This window comes from Salvelinus alpinus, chromosome 11 (assembly GCF_045679555.1).
Source record: "Salvelinus alpinus chromosome 11, SLU_Salpinus.1, whole genome shotgun sequence".
Taxonomy (NCBI): Eukaryota; Metazoa; Chordata; class Actinopteri; order Salmoniformes; family Salmonidae; genus Salvelinus; species Salvelinus alpinus.
Window position 1 is genome coordinate 48,135,346 of NC_092096.1, and position 23,266 is coordinate 48,158,611.

The 23,266-nt window shown below is 43.7% G+C and overlaps 1 protein-coding gene across 4 annotated transcripts in view; it reads left to right on the forward strand.

Annotated features, from left to right (window-relative positions):
* LOC139534275 (actin-binding protein WASF3) overlaps positions 1-15,196 on the forward strand; it is a 58,960-nt gene extending 43,764 nt beyond the window's left edge. The window contains exons 6-11 of one of the 4 annotated variants that reach the window (XM_071333303.1): positions 1,310-1,387; positions 1,934-2,112; positions 8,694-8,993; positions 9,250-9,635; positions 9,819-9,872; positions 11,393-15,196. In XM_071333303.1, coding sequence (XP_071189404.1) covers positions 1,310-1,387; positions 1,934-2,112; positions 8,694-8,993; positions 9,250-9,635; positions 9,819-9,872; positions 11,393-11,553 — 1,158 coding nt within the window. In that variant the 3' untranslated portion in view covers positions 11,554-15,196. The remainder of the gene's footprint in view (positions 1-1,309; positions 1,388-1,933; positions 2,113-8,693; positions 8,994-9,249; positions 9,636-9,818; positions 9,873-11,392) is intronic. The other 3 variants (XM_071333305.1, XM_071333304.1, XM_071333306.1) reach the window with 3 other exon arrangements.
* Positions 15,197-23,266: the final 8,070 nt, after the last annotated feature.

The following is a 23,266-nucleotide window of genomic DNA, read 5'->3' on the forward strand; positions in this document are numbered from 1 at the left end:
TCCGTAGAGCTCCGAGACAGGATTGTGTCGAGGCACAGATCTGGGGAAGGGTACCCAAAGAATTATCCAGCATTGAAGGTCCCCAAGAACACATTGGCCTTCATCATTCTTAAATGGAAGAATTTTGGAACCACCAAGACTATTCCTAAGAGCTGGCTGGAGGTGACCAAGAACCCGATGGTCAATCTGACACAGCTCCAGAGTTCCTCTGTGGAGATGGGATTACCTTCCAGAAGGACAACCATCTCTGCAGCACTCCACCAATCAGGCCGTTATGGTAGAGTGGCTAGACGGAAGCCACTCCTCAGTAAAAGGTACATGACAGCACGCTTGGAGTTTTACCAAAAGGCACCATGAGAAACAAGTTTCTTTGGTCTGATGAAACCAAGATTGAACTTGTTGGCCTGAATGCCAAGCGGGACGTCTGGAGGAAACCTGGCACAATCCCTACCGTGAAGCATGGTGGTGGCAGCATCATGCTGTGGGGATGTTTTTCAGCGGTAGGGACTGGGAAACTAGTCAGGATTGAGGGAAAGATGAATGGAGCAGAGTAATGCGAGATCCTTGATGAAAATTTCCCCCAGAGTGCTCAGGACCCCTGACTGGGGGCGAAGGTTCACCTTCCAACGGGACAACAACCCTAAGCACACAGCCAAGACAATGTAGGAGTGGCTTCGGGATAAGTCTCTGACTATCAAACATCTCTGGGGAGACCTGAAAATAACTGTGCAAAGACGCTCCCCATCCAACCTGACAGAGCTTGAGAGGATCTGCAGAGAAGAATGGGAGAAGCTTCCCAAATACAGGTGTGCCAATCTTGTAGCGTCATACCCAAGAGTCTCTAGGCTGTAATTGCTGCCAAAGTACTGAGTGAAGGGTCTGAATACTTATGTAAATGTTATATTTCAGTTTTATATTCTTAATAAATGTGCTAAAATGTCTGAAAACCTATTTTTGTGATGTCTTTATGGGGTATTGTATGTTGATTGATGAGGGAAAAAATCTATTTAATACATTTTAGAATAAGACTGTAACATAACAAAATGTGGAAAAAGTCAAGTGGTCTGAACAATTTCCAAATGCACTGTATATCCCGCCTTTCTGTCCCCCTCCTGTCTTCTGTCCCATCTTCTCCCTCACTCTGCTTCTACTCCCCCGTGCCACTATCGCCCCTGTAAACCTCCAGACTTTCACCAGTAGACGTTCCTCCTCTCCCCCTCTCTTTTCCCCTACTCTGTCTCTCCCATTTTGTATAACCATAGTATATCTAATGTGTTAGAGCTCTCTATCTCCACGTCTCTCCATCCAGACCAGCTGTCCGACCCACTCTGACCAGGGTAGACCCCACAGCAGACAGGCTCCACCTCGCAGCCCACTACCCAGCTCCGTAAGACCGCCACATCCACAGCTATGTTCCCGTGTCCCCCGTCCTTGTTTCCTCCTGGGTCCTCTGGGTGTCCCCCTGGTTTCCCCCTGTCCACTGCTATGTCTCACTGTCCCTTGTCCAGTGTCCCAGCGTGTTCAATGTCTTCTACATCCCTGTTCCCTATGTCCCCTGTGCATGTCTCCGCCCAGCTCCGTAAGACGCCACCTCTAAGTTCCGGTCTCCTCCCAGCTCCCAGACCCCTCCGTCTGCGTGTCCTCCTCCCATCTCTGTCCCTCCACCAAACTGGTCCCTAATACCCATCCGTCTATGTTTGGGACTGTTTTATGTTGTGTTGATTATGTTTTATATTGCTTAACATTGCTTAAAAGTTTGGCTTATAGTGGGACTGGGTGAATTCTGCTGGTCGACGGTGTGCGAAAATGGTGGAATGGCTCTTGCTCTCTCTGTTTGCCCCTGTGTGAAGAGAATACTATCCATAATAAATGTAGCCCTTTGTATTTGTTTGTTTGTCTCTCCTTCCTCCACTCCCCTCCGTCACTCTATCAGGAGCAACACAAACAGGTAGAGGACCCGGGGAGGGAGGTGAAGAAGGTTCGTAAGGCCCGTAATCGCAGACAGGAGTGGAATATGATGGCTTATGACAAGGAGTTCCGCCCCGATACCAGACTAACCCCCTCACCCTATCACGGAATGTCCTCCGAGGGGTCGCTATCACCCGATAACAGGTGAGCCCAGAATCAATTAATTGTTATTTTTCCACATTTTGTTACGTTACAGCCTTATTATAAAATGGATAACATAATGTTCTTTTCTTGTCCATCTACACACAATACCACATTATGATAAATCAAGCACAGGTTTTTGGAAATGTTTGCACATTTATATATGACAAAACATATATATATAATATAATAATATATATAATTAATTTACAGTTGAAGTCGGAAGTTTACATACACTTATATTGGAGTAATTAAAACTCGTTTTTCAACCACTCCACAAATTTCTTGTTAACAAACTATAGTTTTGGCAAGTCGGTTTGTGCATGACACAAGTAATTTTTCCAACAATTGTTTACAGACAGATTATTTCAATTATAATTCGCTGTATCACAATTCCAGTGGGTTAGAAGTTTACATACACTAAGTTGACTGTGCCTTTAAACAACTTGGAAAATTCCAGAAAATGTTGTCATGGCTTAAGAAGCTTCTGAAAGGCTAATTGACATCATTTGAGTCAATTGGAGGTGTACCTGTGGATGTAGTTCAAGGCCTACCTTCAAACTCAGTGCCTCTTTGTTTGACATCATGGGAAAATCAAAAGAAATCAGCCAAGACCTCCGAAAAATAATTGTAGACCTCCACAACTCAGGTTCATCCTTGGGAGCAATTTCCAAACGCCTGAAGGTACCACATTCATCTGTACAAACAATAGTACAGGAAGGAGACGCGTTCTTTCTCATAGAGATGAACGTACTTTGGTGCTAAAAGTGCAAATCAATCCCAGAACAACAGCAAAGGACCTTGTGAAGATGCTGGAGGAAACGGGTACAAAATAATCTATATCCACAGTAAAACGAGTCCTATATCGACGTAACCTGAAATGCCGCTCAGCAAGCCACTGCTCCAAACCTGCCATAAAAAAGCCAGACTACGGTTTGCAACTGCACATGGGGACAAAGGTCGTAACTTTTTGAGAAATGTCCTCTGGTCTGATGAAACAAAAATACAACTGTTTGGCCATAATGACCATCGTTATGTTTGGAGGAAAAAGGGGGATGCTTGCAAGCTGAAGAACACCATCCCAACCCTGAAGCACGGGGGTGGCAGCATCATGTTGTGGGGGTGCTTTGCTGCAGGAGGGACTGGTGCACTTCACAAAATAGGATGGAAAATTCATGAGGATGGAAAAAATTCATGAGGATGGAAAATTATGTGGATATATTGAAGCATCATCTCAAGACATCAGTCAGGAAGTTAAAGCTTGGGTCTTCCAAATGGACAATGGCCCCAAGCATACTTCCAAAGTTGTGGCAAAATGGCTTAAGGACAACAAAGTCCAAGGTATTGGAGTGGCCATCACAAAGCCCTGACCTCAATCCCATAGAAAATCTGTTGGCAGAACTGAAAAAGCATATGTGAGCAAGGAGGCCTACTACAAACCTGACTGGGTTACACCAGCTCTGTCAGGAGGAATGGGCCAAAATTCACCCAACTTATTGTGGGAAGCTTGTGGAAGGCTACTCAAAACGTTTGACCCAAGCTAAACATTTTAAAGGCCATGCTACCAAACTTCTGACCCACTGGGAATATGATGAAATAAATAAAATATGAAATAAATCATTTTCTCTACTATTATTCTGACATTTCACATTCTTAAAATAAAGTGGTGATTCTAATTGACTTAAAACAGGGAATTTTTACTAGGATTAAATGTCAGGAATTGTGATACACCTTAGCCAAATACATTTAAACTCAGTTTATGTAAACTTTCGACTTCAACTGTATAGTACCAGTCAAAAGTTTGGACACACCTATTCATTCACCACCATTTTCTTTATTTTTTTCTACATTGTAGAATAGTGGTGAAAACATCAACTATTATATAACACACATGGAATCATGTTGAAACCAAAAAAGTGTTAAACAAATCAAAATTTATTTTAGATTTGAGATTCTTCAAATAGCAACCCTTTGCCTTGATGACAGCTTTGCATACTCTTGGCATTCTCAAATCAAATCCAATTGTATTTGTCACATACACATGGTTAGCAGATGTTAATGCGAGTGTAGCCAAATGCTTGTGCTTCTAGTTCCGACAATGCAGTAATAACCAACGAGTAATCTAACCTAACAATTTCACAACAACTACCTTATTCACACAAGTGTAAAGGGATGAAGAATATGTACATAAAAATGTATGAATGAGTGATGGTACAGAACGGCATAGGCAAGATGCAGTAGATGGTATAGAGTACAGTATATATATATATACTGTATATATGAGATGAATAATGTAGGGTATGTAAACATTATATTAAGTGGCATATAATGTTTACATTCCCTACATTACCCTAAATTCTCTCAACCAGCCTCATAAGGAATGCTTGTCCAACAGTCTTTAAGGAGTTCCTAATTATGCTGAGCACTTGTTGGCTGCTTTTCCTTCACTCTGCGGTCCAACTCATCCCAAACCATCTCAATTGGTTTGAAGGTGGGTGATTGTGGAGGCCAGGTCATCTTATGCAGCACTCCATCCCTCTACGTCTTAGCCAAATTGCCCTTACACAGCCTGGAGGTGTGTTGGGTCATTGTCCTGTTGAAAAACAAATGATAGTCCCACTAAGCGCAAACCAGATGGGATGGCGTATCGCTGCAGAATACTGTGGTAGCCATGCTGGTTAAGTGTGCCTTGAATTCTAAATAAATCACTGACAATGTCACCATCAAAGGATCCCCACGCCATCACACCTCCTCCTCCATGCTTCACGGTGGTAACCACACATGCAGAGATCATCCAGTCACTCACAAAGACATGGCGATTGGAACCAAAAATCGAAAATTTGGTCTCATCAGACCAAAGGACAGATTGCCATTGGTCTAATGTCCATTGCTTGTGTTTCTTGGGCCAAGGAAGTCTATTTTTCTTATTGGTTTCCTTTAGTTGTGGTTTCTTTGTAGCAATTCTTACATGAAGGCCTGATTCATGCAGTCATTTCTGAACAGGTGATGTTGAGATGTTTCCGTTACTTGAACTCTGAAGCATTTATTTGGGCTGCAATTTCTGAGGCTCGTAAACTCTAATGAACTTATGGGTCTTCCTTTCCTGTGGCGGTCCTCATGAGAGCAAGTGTCATCATAGCGCTTGATGGTTTTTGCGACTGCACTTGAAAAACGTTCAAAGTTCTTGATTTTTTTCCGCATTTCTCTTTTGCTTTTTTGAGCTGTTCTTGCCATAATATGGACTTGGTCTTTTAGAAAATAGGGCTATCTTCTGTATACCAACCAAACTTTTTACTGGTACTGTATATACTGTGGGCTTCAAAATTACTGGCACCCCTGACTGGCAATGCACAAACAATACTTTAAATAATATAAACAATATAATTATAGAGAGAAACTCAAAATACCAACATGTGAGAAATAATGTACTTTATTCATGTTTCAATGGAACCAACCAAAATCATACAATTATTTAATACAAAATACATTTCACCAAAATCGAGGTTTTCATAATTATTGGCACTCATCATTTAGTACTTAGTGCAACCACCTCTGGCAAGGATAACAGCGTGGAGTCTTTTCCTGTGATGTTTAACAAGGTTAAAGAACACATTTGGAGTGATTTTGGACCATTCCTATATACAGATCCTTTCAAGATCTTTCACATTCTCCGGTTTGCGCTTATCAACTGCCCTCTTCAACTCAGCCTACAGGTTTTCTATTGGATTGAGATCCGGCGACTGAGATGGCCATGGCAGAACATTGATTTTGTTGTCACTGAACCATTTCTGTATAGATTGAGTTATGTTTTGGGTCATTGTCTTGTTGGAAAGTCCACCTACGGCCAAGTCCCGGCCTTCTGGCAGAAGCAACCAGATTGTCAGCCAAAATTGCCTGATAGTTGTTGCCCGATAATTCATTATGCCATCAATCTTAACCAGTGCCCCTGGACCTCTGGAATTAAAACAGCCCCAAAACATCACTGACCCACCACCATATTTCACCGTGGGTATGAGGTGCCTCTCCTTGTATGCATCTCTGTTTCGACGCCAAACATGACAATGCTGTATCTGACCAAAACGTTCAATTTTGGTCTCATCTGACGAGAGCGACTTCTTCCAGTCATAATTTAAATGACGTTTGGCAAACTCCAAGCGCTTGCTTCTGTGTCTGGAGGTCAGAAAGGGCTTTCTTCTGGCAACCCTTCCAAAGAGCCTGTGGTTGTGGAGGTGGCGTCTGATGGTGCTTTTTATAACCTGGTGACCCCAAGACGCCACCAAGGCCTGCAATTCTTTCACAGTGATTCTTGGGGATTTTGTTGCTTGTCAACAGTGAAGAGGCGACTCCGGGATGCTGGCCTTTTAGGCAGAGTTCCTCTGTCCATTGTCTGTGTTCTTTTGCCCATCTTAATATTTTATTTTTATTGGACAGTCAACATGGCTTTTTCTTTGCAACTCTGCCTAGAAGGCCAGCATCCCGGAGTCGCCTCTTCACTGTTGACGTGTTTTGCAGGTCCTATTTAATGAAGCCGCCAGTTGAGGACTTGTGACACGTCTGTTTCTCAAAGTAGACACTCTAATGTACTTGTCGTCTTGCTCAGTTGTGCACCGGGGCCTCCCACTCCTCTTTCTATTCTGGTTAGAGCCAGTTTGGGCTGTTCTGTGAAGGGAGTAGTACACAGTGTTGTACCAGATCTATGCTGATGCTCCAGATACTCAACTAGTCTAAATAAGGGACAGACAGACAGTTTGGGGTCAGACAGACAGTTTGTCCTTGTTTTTGAAAGAAAAGCAAATTGTACTTTAAAATAACATCAAATTGATCAGAAATACAGTGTAGACATTGTTAATGTTGTAAATGACTATTGTAGCTGGAACCGGCAGTTTTTGTATGGACTAGCTACATAGGCGTACAGAGTCCCATTATCAGCAACCATCACTCCTGTGTTCCAGTGGCACGTTGTGTTAGCTAATCCAAGTTTATCATTTTAAAAGGCTCATTGATCTTTAGGAAACCCTTTTGTAATTATGTTAGCACAGCTGAAAACTGTTCTGATTAAAGAAGCAATAAAACTGGCCTCTTTAGATAAGTATTCAGACCCGACGTTGAGCTCAGGTGCATCCTGTTTCCATTGATCATCCTTGAGACGTTTCTACAACTTGGAGTCCACCAGTGGTAAATTCATTTGATTGGACATTATTTGGAAAGGCTCAAACCTGCCTATATAAGGTCGCACAGTTGCAGTGCATGTCAGAGCAAAAACCAAGTCATGAGGTCGAAGGAATTGTCCGTAGAGCTTGGAGACGGGATTGTGTCGAGACACAGATCTGGGGAAGGATATCAAAAATGTCTGCAGCAATCAAGGTCCTCAAGAACACAGTGGCCTCCATAAGTGGAAACCACCAAGACTCTTGCTAGAGCTGGCCGCCCGGCCAAACTGAGCAATTGGGTGAGAAGGGCCTTGGTCAGGGAGGTGACCAAGAACCTGATGGTCACTGGCAGAGCTCCGGAATTCCTCTGTGGAGATGGGAGAACCTTCCAGAAGGACAACCATCTCTTCAGCACATCACCAAATCAGGCCTTTATGGTAGAGTGGCCAGACGGAAGCCACTCCTCAGTAAAAGGAACATGACAGCCCGCTTAGAGTTTGCCAAAAGGCACCTAAAGGATTCTCAGACCATGAGAAACTAGATTTTCTGGTCTGATGAAACCAACATTGAACTCTTTGGCCTGAATGCCAAGCATCACGTCTGGAGGAAACCTGGCACCATCCCTACAGTGAAGCAAGGTGGTGGCAGCATCATGATGTGGGGATATTTTTCAGCAGCAGGGACTGGGAGGCTAGTCAGGATTGAGGCAAAGATGAATGGAGCAAAGTACAAAGAGATTTTTTATGAAAACCTGCTCCACAGCACTCAGGACCTCTGACTGGGGCGAAGGTTCATCTTCGAACAGGACAACGACCCTAAGCACACAGTTAAGACACCGCAGGAGTGGCTTCGGGACAAATCTCTGAATGTCCTTTAGAGGCCCAGCCAGAGCCCAGACTTGAACCCGGATGAACATCTCTGGAGAGACCTGAAAATAGCTGTGCAGCGATGCTCCCCATCCAACCTGACCAAGCTGGAGAGGATCTGCAGAGAAGAATGGGAGAAGCTCCCCAAATACAGGTTTGCCAAGCTTGTATCGTCATACCCAAGAAGACTGAAGTCTGTAATCGCTGCCAATGGTGCTTCAACAAATTACTTAGTAAAGGGTCTGAGTACTCATGTAAATGTGATATTTCACTTAATTATTTTTAATAAATTAGCAAAAATATCTGAACCTGTTTTTACTTCGTTATTATGGGGGTATTGTGTGTAGATTTAATGGGGGGGAAACTATTTAAAACATTTTTGAATAAGGCTGTTAGGTAACAAGATGTGGAAAATGTCATGGGTCTGAATATTTCCGAATGTAATGTACACATGTCATGAATTGTTCAGTGACTGGCCAGTCTTCAGTGTGCTAAAGCACAGCCTAGCTCTCTTCTGCCCTCTGCTGGGTAAAATAAATGACCCCTCACCCTCCCTCTCCTCTCCTAGGTCTGTGGCATCAGACATGGGTGAGCTCTCCTACCCGTCCAGCCCTAACCACCCCTCCCAGCCCCCCTCCGCCCCCCACCCCATCGACAGTGTCCCCCACCTCACTCAGACACCACAGACCCAGTCCTTAGACAGGGGTGGGTACCCTCGACCTAACCTCCCCTCTGGTGTAGTCGCTGGGGGACGACATATCACCTCTCTGGGGCGCACTCAGCACCCCCACGCACCCCCCGCCTCCTCTGAGGGGGGAGCACTCAATGGGCCACGGCAACTGTCTGTCAAGGACTACAGGGCATATGGGTAAGAACACCACATAGAAATAGAATCACCGAACACTAAATTGACTGTGAATGTCGATTCTAGGAATTCTAAATCTCGAAGCCTTTGTAATTCTAGATGAATATCTTTGACACTGACATGTGACATAACATTTCATTTGATTTTAGTCTTAAGAGGTTTGATCGAGCCAACAGATTTGCCCACTGTTGCCAATTTGTGTCTGATTGTGTTCTTTTTATCTCTCTCTCTTTCTGTCTTTCTCCTCCTCCTACCTTAGCGGCCAGCCATCAGCCATCCCCGAGTACTTCACCCCCCCTGCCCCTCCCCCCCCGCCCCCCCTCATCCCGTCCGCACAGACTGCCTTCGACTCCACCTCCTCCTCCCCCATTCTTCCCCCCGGGGCCGTGGCGGTCATGTCCCGCCCTTACAGTCCCTCCCCTACTCCCCCCGCCCCCCCTGTCAACTATGTCCCCTCCCCCTCTCACACCCCCTCCGGTGCCCCTCCCGCTGCCCCTCCTCCTCCCCCACCTGGTCTACCCCCCTCCCATATCCTGTCTCTGGCTCACGCCATTGTTGGAGAAGCTCCTGCCACCAGGAAGGGCCAGATGCCGATGATTCCGATAAGCGACGCTCGCAGCGACCTGTTGGCTGCCATACGTAGAGGTGAGAAAGTTTGGGGGGGTGGGGGGGGTGTGTGTGGGGATGTGTTTATGTATGTGTGTTTTTTTTTTCTTGTTTAAGTTTGTTTTCGTGTGTGTGTGTGTGTGTGTGTGTGTGTGTGTGTGTGTGTGTGTGTGTGTGTGTGTGTGTGTGTGTGTGTGTGTGTGTGTGTGTGTGTGTGCTTAGGTGTGCTTCCGATCAGCAATGCTCGCAGTGAACTGCTGGCAGCCATACGCAGAGGTGAGACCGATAGAGGGTATGTGTGTGCGTGTGTGGATGGATACATATGTATCCACTTGTGAATGAGTACATTTAGCGTATGTGAAATGGCTAGCTAGTTTTCGGTAGTGTTGCACGATATACTGAAACTTCGGTACTTTGTTGATACTAGAACATGAAAACCGGTTCAGTACTAGAATTTCTGTTACTTTCTGTACTTATGTCAAATGTGTCACGTTGTATACTTATTTAGAGGATCAAGTCTGTCTATCAGCGCAGCCGATGTCCTTTATAGCGGCAGAGCACTGTGCCTGCATCGTGCCTGCTCCACTTACTCATTGCTAGCTCTAGCCTGTCTTGAGGAACCACTGCACTCACTGGGAGTCTGGACTGCATCATGTTGGCTCCCCACTTATGCTGCACAGAATGTTATCACACTTGGATAATGCATCACGGCATGTAGAAATGCTGAAAATGTTTATTACTGTTCGCACAACAATGTCTATAAAGGCTAGAACACTTTACAATGCAAGAAGATACCGGTAGCTTCCAGCGTTGTAGGCTAACATTCCTTGCTAGCTTTGTTTGTCATAATATGCAAACCATAATGTAAATTATACTGATTTCAAAGCTGATTGTCACCAAAAAAAAACTTTATTCATTCACATCGCCTCCCTCGCATCATTTCTCTTCCTCCAACTGACTTGAGTGCATGTGCCTCTTAAATAAGCTCAACACTGGGTCTTAAAAGAGACACCGCACACTTTTATGAAATAAGAAATTGCTTCCTCTATGAAAACGTTGTTGATCAGTACAATAAAATATGTCCCAAATGAATGGGAAACAGATTTTGTCATCTGCAGCCCCTTGATTTACCCAGTTTATCAATAGAGATTTACCATTCAAATAAATAAATTACCGTTATGTAGTAAGATTGATTGCAGAATTGTATAATTGGTGAAATAATGTGTACATGGCTGTCTGAAATATTGACATAACTGTATAATGTAATGATATTGAACTCAAAAGATTACCAACGATTGAACAGAGCAGTAGCTGAGTTTCTGTTTATCTGTATCGAGTATCATGATGGTATTGAGTATCGTGATACTAAACCTGGTATCGGTATCGAAGTCAAAATTCTGGTATCGTGACAACACTAGTTAGCTGTGTGTTTGTATCTTCCCTTTTGTGATGAGACCTAGAAGGAGATCATTCCCCTTAGAAGCATTGCTTTGGTGGACTGTAGGGTTGCAAAATTCCCGGGTTTTCCAGAAATTCTGGTTGAAAGATTCACAGAATTGTGAGGGGGGAAAAACCTAGCAACTTTCTGAAAGTTACAGGAATTTTGCAACAGGTAAGGCTGCTTCTGTGGGTGACACGCTGTCGATGTGTTCAGAGGATCTCCGGTTCAAGCCCAGTGAGGGACAGGAACGGAAGCAATGCTGTTACACACACACAGAGCTTCATATGTATCTATGTATCTAACCCCTCACTCCCTCCATCCCTCCTTCAAACCTTCCCTCCTTCCATCTCTCCAGGTATCCAGTTGAGGAAGGTCCAGGAACAGAGAGAGCAGGAAGCGAAGAGAGAGCCAGTTGGAAACGACGTGGCCACCATCCTATCACGTCGCATCGCCGTCGAGTACAGTGAATCAGATTCCGACTCCGGCGGGGAGGACAACGGAGAGTGGTCCGACTGAAATGGGTCAGGGGTCAATAGGTTAAAGGGGACAAGTGTTAGGGGTCAAGTGGAGGTGCTTGTGAGGAAAGGGTGTTCAAAACTTTATTCAAAATGATTGAATTCAATTTCTGTTGCCCACCACACACACACAGACTTTAAAGGGATAGACCCACCCCCAACCTACCTAACTCACCCACTCTAGCACATTGTTGTTTGCTTGAGTAGTATTGCTAAACACACTGCATGACTTCTACTCAAGCACTATAACACAATCAATCAAGCAATGCTATAGTAGAGGACTGCAGTACATACCAGTGTGCAGTCGTGGCCAAAAGTTTTGAGAATGACACAAATATACATTTTCAGTCTGCTTGCCTCAGTTTGTATGATGGCAATTTGCAAATACTCCAGAATGTTATGAAGAGTGATCAGATGAATTGCAATTAATTGCAAAGTCCCTCTTTGCCATGCAAATGAACTGAATCCCCAAAAAAACATTTCTACTGCATTTCAGCCCTGCCACAAAAGTACCAGCTGACATCATGTCAGTGACTCTCTCGTTAACACAGGTGTGAGTGTTGATGAGGACAAGGCTGAAGATCACTCTGTCATGCTGATTGAGTTCGAATAACAGACTGGAAGCTTCAAAAGGAGGGTGGTGCTTGGAATCATTGTTCTTCCTCTGTCAACCATGGTTACCTGCAAGGAAACATGTGCCGTCATCATTGCTTTGCACAAAAAGGGCTTCACAGGCAAGGATATTGCTGCCAGTAAGATTGCACCTAAATCAACCATTTATCGGATCATCAAGAACTTCAAGGAGAGCGGTTCAATTGTTGTGAAGAAGGCTTCAGGGCGCCCAAGAAAGTCCAGCAAGCGCCAGGACCGTCTCCTAAGGTTGATTCAGCTGCGGGATCGGGGCACCACCAGTACAGCGCTTGCTCAGGAATGGCAGCAGGCAGGTGTGAGTGCATCTGCACGCACAGTGAGGCAAAGACTTTTGGAGGATGGCCTGGTGTCAAGAAGGGCAGCAAAGAAGCCACTTCTCTCCAGAAAAAATATCAGGGACAGACTGATATCCTGCAAAAGGTACAGGGATTGGACTGCTGAGGACTGGGGTAAAGTCATTTTCTCTGATGAATCCCCTTTCCGATTGTTTGGGTCATCCGGAAAAAAGCTTGTCCGGAGAAGACAAGGTGAGCGCTACCATCAGTCCTGTGTCATGCCAACAGTAAAGCATCCTGAAACTATTCATGTGTGGGGTTTCTTCTCAGCCAAGGGAGTGGGCTCACTCACAATTTTGCCTAAGAACACAGCCATGAATAAAGAATGGTACCAACACATCCTCCGAGAGCAACTTCTCCCAACCATCCAGGAACAGTTTGGTGACGAACAATGCCTTTTCCAGCATGATGGAGCACCTTGCCATAAGGCAAAAGTGATAACTAAGTGGCTCGGTGAACAAAACATCGATATTTTGGGTCCATGGCCAGGAAACTCCCCAGACCTTAATCCCCTTGAGAACTTGTGGTCAATCCTCAAGAGGTGGGTGGACAAACAAAAACCCACAAATTCTGACTAACTCCAAGCATTGATTATGCAAGAATGTGCTGCCATCAGTCAGGATGTGGCCCGGAAGTTAATTGACAGCATGCCAGGACGGATTGCAGAGGTCTTGAAAAAGAAGGGTCAACACTGCAAATGTTGACTCTTTGCATCAACTTCATGTAATTGTCAATAAAAGCCTTTGACACTTATGAAATGCTTGTAATTATACTTCAGTATTCAATAGTAACATCTGACAAAAATATCTAGACACTGAGGCAGCAGACTTTGTGAAAATTAATATTTGTGTCATTCTCAAAACTTTTGGCCACAACTGTACAGTACAACACTACACAAAGCTAGAACTCAACTTCCCTTGCTTAAATAAACTAAATGAAATGGTCCGAAATGGAGGGAAGGGATTCATTGTAAATACATAGGAGCACAAGTGAGGAAGGGAGATAAAATGTGGGTGACACATTCATGTTTAATTTAGTTATTCAGTTATTTATTTTATATGGCACATAAATATGCAAATATGTACCCATAGCAACTAACACTAAGCATCAGAAAGTTCAGATAGTTGCCCTCGATAACGCAAATTCTAGAAGACAGACAATGTTCCGGTGGATTGTCACTGCAACACATGAGGAGTGTGGGTGTGATGCACCCTGGGATACCATAGTGTGTGGAACTGCATAGGATCCCTCTTAACAACTCAACGCCACCCACCTCCTCTCCACTTGTAAACAACAACAAACTCATAAAACAAAACCCAGCTCATAAAATAAAATACCAGTGTGCAGTGCTTTTAAATATGGCTTTACACTTTAACACAAGTTTTAAAATTAATGTTTTAAGATAGTAATAAAACTATATAGGTTTGTATCAGCAACAATTACTCTGTATGGGAGTGAACGGACATACTAGTTCAGTATGATGCAGTGAGTTGACGTATTTTCAAGTGCACATTTTTTCAGGGCATGTGGAATTGTGGGTAATGAATTGTGTGTAATAATCAGTCTCAATATTAGACAAGGTTCATTATATCTACACTCAAGCCTCAGCTTTTTGTTTGCTATATGAAGTAGCATTGTACAGCTGCCTAGCTAACTCATCTAACGTTACTCACGTCGTCTCAACAACGTTTAAACAACAATTCAAACCACTAGACTTTGCAGACTTTATTTGTCTGTTAATTCTGTATTTGCTCAGTGGTTTTAGTGCAGGGGTATCAAACTCCTGGCCCACGAGACAAATGTGCCCCCCGAAATGATTTCATGTGGCCCCTAGGGCAAAATGAGTTTGCAACCAAACTATAATCAGGGATGATCCCTGATCATAAGGCTTTTAATAAGTACAGGTTTTAAAATGAAGGAAGAAAGACATTGAGAAAAGAAACGCATTGAAAATACTTTATTTTGCGTTGTTTCAACGTGACACGGGATAAGAAGCAAATGAAAAGGGACATAGCACCTTTAAAATATATCCCAACTGAACATAAATACAGTATGAGTAAGTTGAATCATAAACACTGATGTAATGTCAGTTTTGTGGTTTGCCCCTAATGGTAAGGGTTGGGGAGGCTATGCTGATCCTAGATCTTAAACTATGGACAACTTCTATCCTCAATAAACAGTACATAAGAACAACTGGAATGTGATTACAAAAAAATTGCAGCAAATATTGTAGTTTTGAAGCAACAAAGTTATAATTTGCATTCTAAACTAGAATGTCTTGGAACTATTAGTGCCAACATGGTAAATATACAACTGCTAAGGCCCAGTCTCAAATTATACCATATTGTCCATGGAGTGCACTACTTTTGATTAAATACTACTTTGTACTACTACTAGTGCACTAGCATATATGGAGAATAAGGTGGCATTAGTAGCCGAAGTCAATATAACTCAAACCAAGTCAATTTAACTCAGTGTCTCTAAAGCTGTATATAACTAACATTCTGTGTTTTAAATGAAATTGTATAGAATTTTGGTAAGAAACTGCTTGTAAAGAATTTGGGTATCTTGAGAGAGAATTTCTGTATTACACGAAACAAACTGTAGGCAAAGTATGCATGTATTAATAGCTAATAATAAATGTGAAGAAAATTCTGACTGTCTAGCCTACTTATTGAATTATTTGAGGAGGGATGTGGTGGGGGAAGCAGTCTTCCTGCATTCTGACAAAGAAGAAATTAATAAATATATATATGTATGTATACATACACAGTTGAAGTCGGAAGTTTACATACACTTATGTTGGAGTCATTAAAACTCGTTTTTCAACCACTCCACAAATTTCTTGTTAACAAACTATAGTTTTGGCAAGTCGGTTAGGACATCTACTTTGTGCATGACACAAGTAATCTTTCCAACAATTGTTTACAGACAGATTAATTCACTGTATCACAATTCCAATGGGTCAGAAGTTTACATACACTAAGTTGACTGTGCCTTTAAACAGCTTGGACATTTCCAGAAAAGCTTTAGAAGCTTCTGATAGGCTAATTGACATAATTTGAGTCAATTGGAGGTGTACCTGTGGATGGATTTCAAGGCCTACCTTCAAACTCGGTGCCTCTTTGTTTGACATCATGGGAAAATCAAAAGAAATCAGCCAAGACAAAAAATTGTAGACCGCCACAAGTCTGATTCATCCTTGGGAGCAATTTCCAAATGCCTGAAGGTACCACGTTGATCTGTACAAACAATAGTACGCAAGTATAAACACCATGGGACCACGCAGACGTCATACCGCTCAGGAAGGAGACGCTTTCCGTCTCCTAGAAATTAACGTACTTTGGTGCAAAAAGTGCAAATCAATCCCAGAACAACAGCAAAGGACCTTGTGAAGATCCTGGGGGAAATGGGTACAAAAGTATCTATATCCACAGTAAAACAAGTCCAATATCGACATAACCTGAAAGGCCACTCAGCAAGGAAGAAGCCATTGCTCCAAAACCGCCATAAAAAAGCCAGACTACGTTTGTTTTTGTACTTTTTGGAGAAATGTCCTCGGGTCTGATGAAACAAAAATATAACTGTTTGGAGGAAAAATGTATTTGGCTAAGGTGTATGTAAACTAACCGACTTCAACTGTATTTATACAGTTTAAGTTTTTTTCATACACCTTAGACAAATACATTTAAACTCTGTTTTTCCACAATTTCTGACATTTAAGCCTAGTAAAAATTCCCTGTCTTAGGTCAGGTAGGATCACCACTTTATTTTAAGAATGTGAAATGTCAGAATAATAGTAGAGAATGATTTATTTAAGCTTTTATTTCTTTCATCACATTACCAGTGGGTCAGAAGTTTACATACACTCAATTAGTATTTGGTAGCATTGCCTTTAAATTGTTTAACTTGGGTCGAACGTTTTGGGTAGCCTTCCACAAGCTTCCCACAATAAGTTGGGTGAATTTTTGCCCATTCCTCCTGACAGAGCTGGTGTAACGGAATCAGGTTTGTAGTAGGCCTCCTTGCTCGCACATGCTTTTTCAGTTCTACCCACAAATTTTCTATGGGATTGAGGTCAGGGCTTTTTGATGGCCACTCCAATACCTTGACTTTGTTGTCCTTAAGCCATTTTTCCACAACTTTGGAAGTATGCTTGGGGTCATTGTCCATTTGGAAGACCCATTTGCGATCAAGCTTTAACTTCCTGACTGATGTCTTGAAGTGATGCTTCAATATATCCACATAATTTTCCTAACTCATGATGCCATCTATTTTGTGAAGTGCACCAGCCCCTCCTGCAGCAAAGCACCCCCACAACATGATGCTGCCACCCCCATGCTTCACGGTAGGGATGGTGTTCTTCAGCTTCCAATTCTCCCCCTTTTTCCTCCAAACATAACAATGGTCATTATGGCCAAACAGTTCTATTTTTGTTTCATCAGACCCGAGGACATTTCTCAAAAGGTTACGATCTTTGTCCCCATGTGCAGTTGCAAACCGTAGTCTGGCTTTTTTATCGTGGTTTTGGAGCAGTGGCTTCTTCCTTGCTGAGCAGCCTTTCAGGTTATGTTGATATAGGACTCGTTTTATTGTGGATATAGATACTTTTGTACCTGTTTCCTCCAGCATCTTCATTTACATTTACATTTAAGTCATTTAGCAGACACTCTTATCCAGAGCGACTTACAAATTGGTGCATTCACCTTATGATATCCAGTGGAACAACCACTTTACAATAGTGCATCTAACTCTTTTAAGGGGGGGGGGGTTAGAAGGATTACTTTATCCTATCCTAGGTATTCCTTAAAGAGGTGGGGTTTCAGGTGTCTCCGGAAGGTGGTGATTGACTCCGCTGACCTGGCGTCGTGAGGGAGTTTGTTCCACCATTGGGGTGCCAGAGCAGCGAACAGTTTTGACTGGGCTGAGCGGGAACTGTACTTCCTCAGAGGTAGGGAGGCGAGCAGGCCAGAGGTGGATGAACGCAGTGCCCTTGTTTGGGTGTAGGGCCTGATCAGAGCCTGAAGGTACGGAGGTGCCGTTCCCCTCACAGCTCCGTAGGCAAGCACCATGGTCTTGTAGCGGATGCGAGCTTCAACTGGAAGCCAGTGGAGAGAGCGGAGGAGCGGGGTGACGTGAGAGAACTTGGGAAAGTTGAACACCAGACGGGCTGCGGCGTTCTGGATGAGTTGTAGGGGTTTAATGGCACAGACAGGGAGCCCAGCCAACAGCGAGTTGCAGTAATCCAGACGGGAGATGACAAGTGCCTGGATTAGGACCTGCGCCGCTTCCTGCGTGAGGCAGGGTCGTACTCTGCGAATGTTGTAGAGCATGAACCTACAGGAACGGGTCACCGCCTTGATGTTAGTTGAGAACGACAGGGTGTTGTCCAGGATCACGCCAAGGTTCTTAGCACTCTGGGAGGAGGACACAATGGAGTTGTCAACCGTGATGGCGAGATCATGGAACGGGCAGTCCTTCCCCGGGAGGAAGAGCAGCTCCGTCTTGCCGAGGTTCAGCTTGAGGTGGTGATCCGTCATCCACACTGATATGTCTGCCAGACATGCAGAGATGCGATTCACCACCTGGTTATCAGAGGGGGGAAAGGAGAAGATTAATTGTGTGTCGTCTGCATAGCAATGATAGGAGAGACCATGTGAGGATATGACAGAGCCAAGTGACTTGGTGTATAGCGAGAATAGGAGAGGGCCTAGAACAGAGCCCTGGGGGACACCAGTGGTGAGAGCACGTGGTGCGGAGACAGATTCTCGCCACGCCACCTGGTAGGAGCGACCTGTCAGGTAGGACGCAATCCAAGCGTGGGCCGCGCCGGAGATGCCCAGCTCGGAGAGGGTGGAGAGGAGGATCTGATGGTTCACAGTATCAAAGGCAGCCGATAGGTCTAGAAGGATGAGAGCAGAGGAGAGAGAGTTAGCTTTAGCAGTGCGGAGCGCCTCCGTGACACAGAGAAGAGCAGTCTCAGTTGAATGACTAGTCTTGAAACCTGACTGATTTGGATCAAGAAGGTCATTCTGAGAGAGATAGCAGGAGAGCTGGCCAAGGACGGCACGTTCAAGAGTTTTGGAGAGAAAAGAAAGAAGGGATACTGGTCTGTAGTTGTTGACATCGGAGGGATCGAGTGTAGGTTTTTTCAGAAGGGGTGCAACTCTCGCTCTCTTGAAGACGGAAGGGACGTAGCCAGCGGTCAAGGATGAGTTGATGAGCGAGGTGAGGTAAGGGAGAAGGTCTCCGGAAATGGTCTGGAGAAGAGAGGAGGGGATAGGGTCAAGCGGGCAGGTTGTTGGGCGGCCGGCCGTCACAAGACGCGAGATTTCATCTGGAGAGAGAGGGGAGAAAGAGGTCAAAGCACAGGGTAGGGCAGTGTGAGCAGAACCAGCGGTGTCGTTTGACTTAGCAAACGAGGATCGGATGTCGTCGACCTTCTTTTCAAAATGGTTGACGAAGTCATCAGCAGAGAGGGGGGAGGAGGGGGAGGAGGATTCAGGAGGGAGGAGAAGGTGGCAAAGAGCTTCCTAGGGTTAGAGGCAGATGCTTGGAATTTAGAGTGGTAGAAATTGGCTTTAGCAGCAGAGACAGAAGAGGAGAATGTAGAGAGGAGGGAGTGAAAGGATGCCAGGTCCGCAGGGAGGCGAGTTTTCCTCCATTTCCGCTCGGCTGCCCGGAGCCCTGTTCTGTGAGCTCGCAATGAGTCGTCGAGCCACGGAGCAGGAGGGGAGGACCGAGCCGGCCTGGAGGATAGGGGACATAGAGATCACATCTTCAAAAGGTCCTTTGCTGTTGTTCTGGGATTGATTTGCACTTTTCACACCAAAAAACTTAAATCTCTAGGAGACAGAACGCGTCTCCTTCCTGAGCGGTATGACGGCTGCGAGGTCCCATGGTGTTTATACTTGCGTACTATTGTTTGTACAGATGAACGTGGTACCTTCAGGCATTTCGAAATTGCTCCCAAGGATGAACCAGACTTGTGGAGGTCTACAATTTTTTGTCTTGGCTGGTTTCTTTTGATTTTCCCACGATGTCAAGCAAAGAGGCACTGAGTTTGAAGGTAGGCCTTGAAATACAGTACATCCACAGGTACACCTCTAATTGACTCAAATTATGTCAATTAGACTATCAGAAGCTTCTAAAGCCATGACATAATTTTTCTGGAATTTTCCAAGCTGTTTAAAGGCACAGTCAACCTAGTGTGTATGTAAACTTCGGACCCACTGGAATTGTGATACAGTGAAGAAGTGAAATAATCTGTAAACAATTGTTGGAAAAATTACTTGTCATGCACAAAGTAGATGTCTTAACCGACTTGCCAAAACTATGGTCTGTTTACAAGAGATTTTTGGAATGGTTGAAAAACGAGTTTCAACTTCCGACTGCAACTTTGTGTGTGTGTATATATATATGCGTTTGTGTGTATATACAGTGGGGAGAACAAGTATTTGATACACTGCCGATTTTGCAGGTTTTCCTACTTACAAAGCATGTAGAGGTCTGTAATTTTTATCATAGGTACACTTCAACTGTGAGAGACGGAATCTAAAACAAAAATCCAGAAAATCACATTGTATGATTTTTAAGTAATTAATTTGCATTTTATTGCATGACATAAGTATTTGATACATCAGAAAAGCAGAACTTAATATTTGGTACAGAAACCTTTGTTTGCAATTACAGAGATCATACGTTTCCTGTAGTTCTTGACCAGGTTTGCACACACTGCAGCAGGGATTTTGGCCCACTCCTCCATACAGACCTTCTCCAGATCCTTCAGGTTTCGGGGCTGTCGCTGGGCAATACGGAATTTCAGCTCCCTCCAAAGATTTTCTATTGGATTCAGGTCTGGAGACTGGCTAGACCACTCCAGGAACTTGAGATGCTTCTTACGGAGCCACTCCTTAGTTGCCCTGGCTGTGTGTTTCGGGTCGTTGTCATGCTGGAAGACCCAGCCACGACCCATCTTCAATGCTCTTACTGAGGGAAGGAGGTTGTTGGCCAAGATCTCGCGATACATGGCCCCATCCATCCTCCCCTCAATACGGTGCAGTCGTCCTGTCCCCTTTGCAGAAAAGCAGCCCCAAAGAATGATGTTTCCACCTCCATGCTTCACGTTTGGGATGGGTTCTTGGGGTTGTACTCATCCTTCTTCTTCCTCCAAACACAGCGAGTGGAGTTTAGACCAAAAAGTTATATTTTTGTCTCATCAGACCACATGACCTTCTCCCATTCCTCCTCTGGATCATCCAGATGGTCATTGGCAAACTTCAGACGGGCCTGGACATGCGCTGGCTTGAGCAGGGGGACCTTGCGTGCGCTGCAGGATTTTAATCCATGACGGCGTAGTGTGTTACTAATGGTTTTCTTTGAGACTGTGGTCCCAGCTCTCTTCAGGTCATTGACCAGGTCCTGCCGTGTAGTTCTGGGCTGATCCCTCACCTTCCTCATGATCATTGATGCCCCACGAGGTGATATCTTGCATGGAGCCCCAGACCGAGGGTGATTGACCGTCATCTGAACTTCTTCCATTTTCTAATAATTGCGCCAACAGTTGTTGCCTTCTCACCAAGCTGCTTGCCTATTGTCCTGTAGCCCATCCCAGCCTTGTGCAGGTCTACAATTTTATCCCTGATGTCCTTACACAGCTCTCTGGTCTTGGCCATTGTGGAGAGGTTGGAGTCTGTTTGATTGAGCGTGTGGACAGGTGTCTTTTATACAGGTAACGAGTTCAAACAGGTGCAGTTAATACAGGTAATGAGTGGAGAACAGGAGGGCTTCTTAAAGAAAAACTAACAGGTCTGTGAGAGCCGGAATTGTTACTGGTTGGTAAGTGATCAAATACTTATGTCATGCAATAAAATGCAAATTAATTACTTAAAAATCATACAATGTGATTTTCTGGATTTTTGTTTTAGATTCCGTCTCTCACAGTTGAAGTGTACCTATGATAAAAATTACAGACCTCTACATGCTTTGTAAGTAGGAAAACCTGCAAAATCGGCAGTGTATCAAATACTTGTTCTCCCCACTGTATATATATATATACATTTCAATCAATAAAAGGATATTTTTTGCATCAAATTGTATTAATTTCACATGCAACAAATCTTTCCCAGAGAGAGTTAGATTTAAAAAACTAAACACACGAGAAATAAAACACAAGAATGAAGCTGCTTCTTCATCAGAATGGGTGAAATACCATCGAAAGTCAAGCCTTGACTGCCTTGGACTGTATTTACCCACTGGGCACAGACATCAATTCAGCGTCTATTTCATTGAAATGACGTGAAAACAACAGATTCAACCAGTGTGTGCCCAGTGGGTAACTACTTTCTTTGAATAGAAAAGGAGCTCTCCTGAAACTTAGTCTACTCATTAGTTATGTTTCTATTAACTTGTCCCGTGAGTTTTTGTCGACCATTTAAACGTTTGCATACAGTAGAAATAGATAGAAAATAGACAATTGCCTGCTACGGTGCGTTTCCATTTAACTTTCTTGTGTCGATTTAAAAACAGCTGGATGTAATGAAGTAACACCAACAAAAATGTTATTTTCGCAAAAACCTAGTGTTGAAGTGTTTCCATTATCCATTTCGATAAATTGTGCATTTAATAAATTGACGACAGCCTGTATGCCCGCCCACTTGTTTCATGTCTCAGGTAGCCCGCAAAAGCCAGCATGGATAGAATGCAAGAACAGACTGATGGGCCTATTTGCCATACTTTAATAATTATCTTGTGCCAAAATAGGCTATCCACACGGTACTGGTCGTCACTAGCTACCACAGCCACAAAGTAATAAACCTGCCTATTTCTACAATTTCTCTTCTTAAAATTGGACTGTAAACCTAACCTTAAACACACTGCAAATTTTTATGCCTAACCTTAAATTAAGACCAAAAAGCACATTTTTGTTTTCGTGAATTTTTATGGTATAGCCAATTTTCGATGTCATAGTGAGACCTAACTTTTTGCACTCCTGTAGAACTGAAATAATTGGATGGGGAAACTTGCATCCAGAAAAGCAAGGCAAAGCAAGGCAGGCATTCTTGACTTGGTCAGGACCATTCTTGATGATTTAGCCAGCAGTAGGCGTTTAGAATGAAATGTGGAGTGGAGCTTTATAGTTACTTGATGACATCACATGCTCCGCTTACCTTCAAAATTATGTGAAATCGTAATTTAAAAAAATCTTAAAACACTGTTTCCATCATTTGTCGCAATAATAAATTCACCTCTGTCAAACAGATACCACTTTTGTTGATCTTTTAGAATATTTCTCTTACAGCTGACGTTTCCTTTACACATGTAGCTGTAACGGTGGTCCTCCTCCTCTTCAACCGAAAAGGAGGAGTATTGAGGGAACCAAGGCGCAGCGGGTTGTGAACACATAATATTTATTAAAGACAAGACGAAAACACGAACTTCACTATAAACTAACAAAACAACAAACGGAGTAGACAGACCTGAACGACGAACTTACATTAAACACGAGAACGCACGAACAGGGAAAATAGCCTACACATAAAATGACGATGTACAACACAAACCGAACAGTCCCGTATGGTGCGACAAACACTGACACAGGAGACAACCACCCACAACGAACACTGTGAAACAACCTACCTAAATATGACTCTCAATTAGAGGAAAACGCAAAACACCTGCCTCTAATTAAGAGCCATACCAGGCAACCCTTAAACCAACATAGAAACA